Source organism: Salmo salar, unplaced genomic scaffold (assembly GCF_905237065.1).
Source record: "Salmo salar unplaced genomic scaffold, Ssal_v3.1, whole genome shotgun sequence".
Lineage (NCBI taxonomy): Eukaryota > Metazoa > Chordata > Actinopteri > Salmoniformes > Salmonidae > Salmo > Salmo salar.
In genome coordinates, this window is record NW_025550435.1 from 136,652 (window position 1) to 147,182 (window position 10,531).

A 10,531-nucleotide genomic window follows, 5' to 3' on the forward strand; every position below is an offset into this window, starting at 1 on the left:
GATGGGAGGGGAACTGAGTCATGTAGATGGAGGGGAACTGAGTCATGTAGATGGGGGGAACTGAGTCATGTAGATGGGGGGAACTGAGTCATGTAGATGGAGGGGAACTGAGTCATGTAGATGGAGGGGAACTGAGTCATGTAGATGGGAGGGGAACTGAGTCATGTAGATGGGAGGGGAACTGAGTCATGTAGATGGAGGGGAACTGAGTCATGTAGATGGGGGGAACTGAGTCATGTAGATGGGGGGAACTGAGTCATGTAGATGGGGGGAACTGAGTCATGTAGATGGGGGGAACTGAGTCATGTAGATGGGGGGAACTGAGTCATGTAGATGGGGGAAATAAGTCATGTAGATGCAGGGGGGGGGGGGGGTATGAGCAGTTCAGAACCCAAGCCACACAATATCAAGTTTACCAGAAGGCACTTGAAAGTTTACAAGTGTTTTTTTGTTTGTTTTTTGGGTGGGGGACTAATTTGGATTGATTTATGAGGGTCATATTTACATACATTGCTAGAGAGAAAGAGTAGAGAACCTGCCTGTAATTCCCCTCCAGTCCTACAGAGGACAGAAACACCAGCGTCACTTCCTCTGAGAGCTGACGGCCACAACAAGAAGAGGAAGAGGCATAAAGACCAGGGTTGCGTCGTCGTCGACTGCAGCCTTGCGTGACAACACCAAACCGGATTCGTGTTTCTGGTATAGACGTTTTTTTTTTCGTTTTTTTCTTCTCGAAGCGGACCAATCTTATATTTACACATTTCGTCGACCAGTGTAAATGAACTGTTCTGTTTGGTGTTGTAACGTGGATAAAGTTAAGGAAAACCTTCTAATGGAGGCTTGCTGGGCAAAATGGCTGGGCTCACTGAAATGTGAAACGTACGGTTAGCAGTGGTAGCAGAAATAACAGGCTACGCAAGGGCGTTTTTATAATCCTTTACTCGCAGAAACACCGTTTTATTTTTCACCGCTGGACACAAAAAATGATTTTATCCATGCGTTGGGATTGAATTTTATTGTGGATACCTGCATTTTTCGACAGTTTGTTTTTTTGTTGTTGTTTTTTCTCCCTCCCCCCCCAATCCGATTGCTGCTTGACTGATTTGGCATTGTTACTGCTTTCTGTTATTGTCTCGTCGGGTCAGCTGTGTTCATCGTTGACGTGAACTGACTAACTAATATATATATATATATATACCAAGCAACAGCCGAACGAACACATTTCAGAAGTTTGCTTTGGTGTGACAATTGTTATATTTCTTTGGACCGAGACCGACTTGTATGCCGTGTACTAACTAATCTACATTAACACTCGGCTATTATTGATATTCGACACGACAATTAAATTAACACTCGAAACCTTTTTTTTTATATTTACCAAAAGTTACCCAACTATTATAAAAGAGACACTTTTTTTTCTTACAGTTACCATTGGACACTGCAATTTTTTTATTTTATTTTTTGCAGGTAAATACCCTTTTTTTTTTTAATAAACCTGCAATCATGGGTGAATTCCTGAAATACATCGACTACGATCACAAGACCAGCTTCTTGAAGATGTTGAACCAGCAGAGGATGGAAGGGGACCACTGCGACGTTGTGGTTGTGGTGGAAAACGTTGAGTTCAGAGCTCACCGCTGTGTCCTGGCTGCCTGCAGCATCTACTTCAAGAAGCTGTTTAAAAAACAGAACGATGTGGACAACTCCATCGTAGAGCTCGACTTCATCCGTTCCGACATCTTCGAGGAGGTACTCAATTACATGTACACCGCCAGGCTCGCCGTCCGCAAAAAGGACATCAACCTCATGATGTCATCCGGACAGGTCCTGGGGATCACGTTCCTCGACAACCTGTGTTCACAGAAGCGTGAGCCCAATATGAAGCTGAGTCGTGAGAACCAGGCGCCAGGGGACGGTATGAGAGCCCAGGACGCGATCCTCAAAGAGCTGGCAATGGAGGAGGTGAGGAAGAACAGCTTCTACGATGGAGGGATGGAGGCCATGGGCTCAGGAGGACCTCATGGGGTCCCTCCTCACTTCGGTGGGAACATGTCTAAAGATCCCCACAGCGCCCACGGATGGACCTCCTCTTCCTCCTCCAGCGATATGAAGCTAGACTACCTGCTGTACGGCCACCGCTCTGACGGCATCCACCCGGGAATGAAACCAGGCGGAGACGGCCCCAAGAAAGACAAGTCCCACCTGGCCCACCGTCCCTTCGCTTGCGAAGTGTGCCCCAAAACCTTTACCACCCAAGCCCACCTCAAAGAGCACCTGAAGATCCACACAGGCTTTAAACCGCACCGCTGCCTGGTCTGTGGCAAGGCGTTCATACGAGGGCCCGACTTAAAGCGTCATGAGAGGGTCCACAGCAACGAGAGACCCTTCGGATGCCAGATGTGTGAAAAGGCCTTCAAGCACAAGTCCCACCTGCGAGATCACGAGCGGCAGCACCGAGGAGAGAGGCCTTTCAACTGCGGCTCCTGTGAAAAGGCCTTCATCAAAGCGTCGGACCTGAAGCGCCACTGGAACACGATGCACAGCCAGCGCAGAACGCTGTCCCCCGCCGCCGCTGCCTCCGCCACCCCTGGCAGCATCCAGGGAGACACCGACACGCAGAGCCAGAGGGACTGGAAGCTAGAGGCTGGGCCACATTCGTAAGGACTGACTGTTACACACACACACACCATGCGTATATAGTGACAGACACACATGACAGACACACACACACACACACACACACATGAATACAGGCCCTGTGATATATACTGAGGTGTAATGTCACATAGACAATGAGAAGATGTGATCATACCATGTCCATTACTGTAATGTCCATAATGGACATGTAGTAGATATGATCCTATTGAATTGTATTTAACTGTTTAGGTTTTCTTTTTCCCCCCCTACTTCATGGTAAAAATAAAAAATAAACATGTTTAGGCTACTATCTACTACTTCCACTACAATCACAATTAGATGTATATTTTTCACATAAAAAAAAATAACATTTGTTGCTATTTAGACAGACGGGGTTCTTCTTCTTCTTATTATTATAACTTTATTTCTTTTACTTTATTGAATATCAGTAACATTTAAGTGTTTTTTTGTTGTTTAACCTTACTGTATTTTAAGACAACAACAAAAAATGGTGTTTCTCTGCATAACATTTTGTTGCGTTGTGTATATTCTTTTACATGTGGATCTTAAATGGTTGTTTTTTTATTGTAATGATTGGTTGATATTACACTGTAAGAGTCACCATTCTGCTTTTGATACAGGTTATACCAAAGTCTTGGGCCTTCGATAGACAGCCGGGTAACGGGTTAATACCATATCGGTTCTGGAAATAAACTAACATTCCAAGTCAAATTTTCCATCCTCTTTGGGGAAAATACAATGGTGGAAAAATTGGGAATTATTAAAAATTGGAATTTTCAGTTTGCTTGCGGAATTGGAATGGATTTGACCCCTAACCTTTGACAAGCAGTCTGAAGGGGGCTGTTCATTGTCTGTTCAGCCCAAGCAGCATGAGTCCGACCAGATTTACTGTTATACAGTATCACTAGCCTATCATCAAGCTACCATCAGAGAGAGATCGATTCACCACGTCTTGTATATACTGTAGCTTGACTAGTTGCAAAATAAAAATATTTAGGACACACAATTATGATATATGCACATATAACGTTGTTCTCTTACACTTTGAAAATAAACCAACATTTAATTAATTGATTTTTTTGGTGAGGGATTGTCATGATCTGATTTCTTTGTTTGTTAATGTATTTTCATGAGGGTGTTACTTAGTATATGGTAAAAGTTATAACCGTAACCCAGAATTCAGTAACTATGTATATTTATGTCAATACACATTCTATAGCAGTTACGGAATTGTTTTCTTGTGTAAAATTCAATTACAGTACATTTTGATAATATTAGTTTAGGGAAATTTAGGGTACGTCCCGAATTTGGTGCCATTTGAGACGTACACATAACCAGAACCGTGTCCAGAGGGTTTTGTGACATCCAGAGCCCAATTTTCATTCTCATCCCATCCCTTCCCTCTCGCTCTCTTTCCTCCTCCTCCTCTTTCTCTCTCTTCTCACGGAAGCATGCAGTCGTTCACAGCACGCCCCCATCAAGGATTTTAAACGATGTGTATTGGAGGATATTTCCTCACCAATCCAATGCTTTTAAATCCTTGTTGGGGAGGAGAATAGAAATTGGGTTCTGGGAAGCCCATTTACAGCAAATATTATATCCATTTGTAAACATACAAAGACCTGGACTTACATTTTACTATAACAGCAACAAGTATCATATCTCCCCCATATTATCATTTTACACCAACAAAGCAAATATCTTAAGTTCCAAAATAACCTTTATTAATATTAATTGGAGCACAATTCAGAGTTATTCAGGAACAGAGACAGCTAACACATTTGGCCCGTAATATACTGATAAAAAAATATATAAATGTAACGTATAAAGTGATGGTTTCATGAGCTGAAGTAAAATATCCCAGAAATTTGCCAGACATGCAAAAAAAGAAAAGTATTTTGGTCAAATTTTGTGCAAGAAATAGTTTACATCCCTGTTAGTGAGCATTTATCCTTTGCCAAGGTAATCCATCTACCTGACCTGACAGTTTTGGCATATCAAGAAGCTGATTAAACATTACACAGGTGCACCTTGTGCTGGGGACAATAAAAGGCCACTCTAAAATGTGCAGTTTGGTCTCACAACACAATGCCACACATGTCTCAAGTTTTGAGGGAGCGTGCAATTGGCATGCTGACTGCAGGAATGTCCACCATAGCTGTTGCAATATAATTTAATGTTAATTTCTTTACCATAAGCCTCCTTCAATGTCATTTTAGAGAATTTTGCAGAACGTCCAACCGGCCACACAACCGCAGACCACTTGCAACCACGGCAGCCCAGGACCTCCACATCTGGCTTCTTCACCTGCGGGATTGTCTGAGACCAGACATCCGGACAGCTGATGAAAATTTGTATTATTTCTGTCCTTTTGTGGGTGCTACTACAATCTAGTTTATATGGAGCTACTACCACCTAGCTAAGAGGGAGCTACTACAACCTAGCTAAGAGGGAGCTACTACCACCTAGCTAAGAGGGAGCTACTACCACCTAGCTAACACGGAGCTACTACCACCTAGCTAAGAGGGAGCTACTACCACCTAGCTTAGAGGAGCTACTACCATCTAGTTTATATGGAGCTACTACCACATAGCTTAGAGGGAGCTACTACCACCTAGCTAAGAGGGAGCTACTACCACCTAGCTTAGAGGGAGCTACTACCACCTAGCTTAGAGGGAGCTACTACCACCTAGCTAAGAGGGAGCTACTACCACCTAGCTAAGAGGGAGCTACTACCACCAAGCTAAGAGGGAGCTACTACCACCTAGCTAAGAGGGAGCTACTAATGTTATGCTTTTTCCTTTCCACCAGGGGCGGAAATCCCGGTGGGGGTTTATGCTGATTATAGACACTTAATAGTGCATTTTTAAGTTTCAAAAGATTGCGACCCCACCCCACCCTTTGCCTCACAATGGTTTGACCCACTGCCAGTTCCTTAGTTGTCAAGGTAACAGAGGGGTCGTGTTTACTGTCTGAAAGACACTCAATGCACGTAACTGACCCAGTCAATCGCACCAATGGAATGTTTTGTTTTATGTTGGCAGGGTTCATACACACTAGCTGAATATGCAGAGCTAGCGCGCAAATATTAACTATTAAGCTAGCTAGTACCTATTCCATTTATGTGGCGTCGTCAAAGATGGAATCTTTGCTATCGTTAATTTATTCCAAGATCAGCATGCAGATGATGTAAATTAGTGCATCAATGTTCCTGTGATAAGGTTAGCGATAAACTGAACAGAACTACACTCTCTTCTACCATTGTCTTAAATATATTTAATGGTTTCGTTGCAAAAGCTAAATTGTCGCAAGGGAACTTTTATTTATTTATTTTATTTCACCTTTATTTAACCCGGGTAGCAAAGATTATAGCAAACACCACTGAAACGGAGTTGGTGCTCGCTAGCTTTGCAAATTCAGCTATTGTTGGAAGCCAGCCAATATGAAACAAACTATTAAAATTACAAAAGGTTGCAGCATATGTTGTGTAAATGGTGAACTCATACAGCTGTCAACTCTTGTCACTGCAATCCATTTCACATTTGTTAAGCTACCTTTTAGATCGAAGCCATTATAGAATGATAGAAGATGAGATGATAGTAGCCCATCTCCTACTGTAAATAACCTACACACTGTGTGTGTGTGTAGCCAGCCAGAGAGAAAAATGGCAGAAAAATAAAAGACGGACATCAGAGTATTTTTCAGTACACCAAAACGCAAAGTAAGAACCCTAGTAGCCTAATATCTCAAAGACTAGTTGATAAAATGTTCATAAGAAAGAAATGAAATTCTAATGGAAATGTTTCACAATGATGTCATTAGGCAGAGCAGGCAACAGATGGCACACAGACAGCAGAGTTGGGGACAGATATGCAGGGACAGACTGGCAGAGACAGGGAGTCTCAGGTAAGTTTGTTGAGTCTTTGTTTGGCAACATTATGAAAGGTTCTCAATTTTTTTGACTTGTAAAATAGGAACATAATTGGAAAATGCCATGGATACCTCCACTCTCAACTTAAACTGGTGACTGAACTAAGATTTGTTAAAGGCAATGGTATTGCTGTTGTGATTAGTTGTGTAGTTTTGGGTACCGGTAGTTAGGAGTACGGCAAACACCTTATTTCTTTGGTTCCTCAATATACATTTACCATATTACAATGTAGGCTATGTGTTACAGCACTACTTTTGGTGTCCCCCTCAGGAATTGCTCTTGAGATAATTTTCACGTAATTGTCCCCTCCAAAGTTGATATCAGATTTTTGCCCCAGCTTTCCACTTATTCCTGCATGTTGAAACAATTCCTAGTCTACTCTCTCTAACACTAGATGGTGCCCTGCTCACAGATAGAGATTCCCTACTCTCTCTAACACTAGATGGTGCCCTGCTCACAGATAGAGATGCCCTACAGACCAATTTTCACTTCTAATGTAGATTTCCCGAGTTCAAGGATACACTCATCCAAATGCAAGTCTATATATGTTGTTTTTATTTTAAGTATTATGTCAAGCTGATACAAAGATAGCCCAGAGCCTGCAATCACACACAGACATTGTCACACACACAGACACACTGTCACATGGACACACTCTAAAACACACACACACACACACAGGGTCAAACACACACAGGGTCAAACAAACACACACAGACACTGTCACACACACACAGACACACAGACACACTGTCACACTCTAAAACACACACACACACACAGGGTCAAACACACACACACACACAGGGTCAAACACACACACACACAGGGTCAAACACACACAGGGTCAAACACACACACACATACACTGTCACACACACAGACACACTGTAAAAACACACTCTAAAACACACACACAGACACACTCTCACTCACAGAAACACTTTAACCACTCTCATGCAATAATTAAATAACAATCCAGTTGTCTTTGTGAGATATCCTTCAGCCCTCTTTGTAAGTCCTTCATGCAGTCAGCCAGTCCTGGGATACGTCCCAAACGGCTTCCTATTCCCTCATGGTACACTACAGATCCTTAGTGTGCTATATATATAGAGACTAGGGTGTCATTTTGGTACACAGCCCCTGGTTGTAATACTGGATACATTCTTAACTGGTAAAAGAGAAAGAGAGAGAGAGAGATCTATAATTTAGGGTGAAATGGTGGAAACATGACGTCAACCTCTAATGGAACAGACGGTCCTTCTCCTCTCGGCCTAGCTTACTGGTGTTAGTGGATGCCCAGGGTCTGTTTTCTTCATTTCTATGAAGTGTGTGTGTGTGTGTGTGTGTGTGTGTGTGTGTGTGTGTGTGTGTGTGTGTGTGTGTGTGTGTGTTATTTCATTCTTTGGGCTTAGTATCAGAGACTGTTTGTTAGGCTGATTGAACTGGGAGCAGATCTGTCTGAGTGAGTGTGTGTGTGTGTGTGTGTGTGTGTGTGTGTGTGTGTGTGTGTGTGTGTGTGTGTGTGTGTGTGTTATTTCATTCTTTGGGCTTAGTATCAGAGACTGTTTGTTAGGCTGATTGAACTGGAGCAGATCTGTCTGAGCGTGTGTGTGTAAGCACTTCATTACATAAGAATTAAATAAGTTGGTATATACATTTTAGTCATTTAGCAGATACTCTTATCCAGAGCGACTTGCAGGAGCAATTAGGGTTAAGGGCACATTGCTCAAGGGCACATTGACATATTTCTTTCACCTAGTCGGCATGGGGATTTGAACCAACGTCGGTTCGGTTACTGGCCAAATGTGCTTACCTGCTAGGCTACCTGCCGCCCATATAAATATGTACGTCAGGGTGTTTTCAGCATATGCCCAGAGATATGCCCAGAGAGAGAGAGAGAGGAGGGGGGAGAGAGAGGAGAGATAAAGAGAAGGGAGAGAGGGGAGATAAAGAGAGGGGAGAGAGAGAGTGAGAGAGAGAGGGGAGAGAGGAGAGAAGAGAGAGAGGGGAGAGAGGGGAGAGAGAGGGGAGAAAGAGACAGAGGGGAGAGAGAGAGAGATGGAGAGAGAGAGAGAGAGCAGAGAGAGAGAGAGAGAGGGGAGAGAGAGGGGAGAGAAAGAGAGAGAGAGCGAGAGAGAGAGAGAGAGAGAGAGAGAGAGAGAGAGAGAGAGAGAGAGCTACACACAGGGAGAGTAACAAGCCTGCAGTGTGGTTCCCTCCCTGGGCCAGACCACAAACCTCCTGTCTCTCTCCAGGCTCCACCCTGCACTGCCACAGCCTTCCCAGAAAAGACCAGCAGCTCATTAAAACACATTCATCTCAACACACACATACAGTACACAATATACCATAAACACACAGACACACACACATAGTATAAACATACACATGTGCAGTACATACACAATACAAACATACACACACACACGCTGTCTCTCACACACCCAATACATCCCCACACAAACATACACACAGTAGGGGAGGAAAACAATCACCATCTGAATGACAAAGCCAGCTCTGTTGTAATTTCCAGATGTCATGTTTTAATTCAGAGCTTTTATCTTTAGTTCGTCCAGGTTCCCGTTATCCCGTTATGTTTCCTACTCGACGACGGACGTCTGTCTCTGTCTGGTTGCCTAGTGACTGACCTTACTGGGGGAATCACAGTACCAGACTGTCTGTTTCATTTCATGCGTTTTTATTTTATTTTATTTTTTTATGAGTTCTACCTACTTCCAAGGCAATATAATGACATGTGTTTTAAGCATGATAAACTAAACACTTTCAAATCAAACTACAATAAACATACAGTACATGATGCTTTACGGCAACATTTTCTACTGTATTAATGTTGCCGTTTTCTACTGTAGAAAATGTTGCCGTAAAGCATCATGTACTGTATGTTTATTGTAGTTTGATTTGAAAGTGTTTATTCCACGTGTAACTCTGTGTTGTTGTATGTTGTCGAACTGCTATGCTTTATCTTGGCCTAGGTCGCAGTTGTAAATGAGAACTTGTTCTCAACTGGCCTACCTGGTTAAATAAAGGTGAAATAAAAAATATTTAAAAAATATGTACAATATAAGTTAAAAAAATTTAAAGTTACAAACACCTCAAATAAACGAACAAAAAACCCACAATCGGTTGGTAAAACGTCTGCCTTCTTCTTTAATAGTGTTTTTTTGTTTGTTTATTTGCATGATAAGCTGTAGACCACACTACCTACCAAGTGAGTTTTCATCTGTATTTTTTGTAGCTGTATTATGTTTATTTACCACCACAATCAGAGGCTGGCACTAAGACATGCATGAGAGCACCAGCTGTTCTGGAAGACTGTGTGGTCACACTCTCTGTAGCTGATGTAAAATCTTTAAACAGGTCAACATTCACAAGGTCACAGGGCCAGATGGATTACCAGGACGTGTACTGCGAGCATGCATTGGCCAACTGGCAAGTGTCTTCATCGAGATTTTCAAACTCTCCCTGTCCGAGTCTGTAATACCAACATGTTTTAAGCAGACCACCATAGTGACTGTGCCTAAGAACACTAAGGTAACCTGCCTAAACGACTACCGACCCCTAGCACTCACGTCTGTAGCCATGAAGTGCTTTGAAAGGCTGATCATGGTTCACATCAACACCATTATCCCAGCAACCCTAGACCCACTCCAATTTGCATACCGCCCCAACATATCCACAGATGATGCAATCTCTATTGCACTCCACACTGCCCTTTCCCACCTGGACAAAAGGAACACCTATGTGAGAATGCTATTCATTGACAACAGCTCAGCATTCAACACCATAGTGCCCTCAAAGCTCATCAATAAGCTAAGGACCCTGGGACTAAACACCTCCCTCTGCAACTGGATCCTGGACTTCCTGATGGGCCGCCCCCAGGTGTTAAGGGTAGGTAACAACACATCCGCCACGCTGATC

At 42.9% G+C, this 10,531-nt stretch overlaps 1 protein-coding gene across 1 annotated transcript; it reads left to right on the plus strand.

Moving 5' to 3' along the window:
* The first annotated feature begins 618 nt into the window (after positions 1-618).
* On the plus strand, positions 619-3,732 carry LOC106591122 (zinc finger and BTB domain-containing protein 14). Its single transcript, XM_014182310.2, has one exon. It carries the CDS (start codon positions 1,504-1,506, stop codon positions 2,659-2,661), a length of 1,158 nt encoding a protein of 385 aa, XP_014037785.1. The 5' UTR covers positions 619-1,503; the 3' UTR covers positions 2,662-3,732.
* Positions 3,733-10,531: the final 6,799 nt, after the last annotated feature.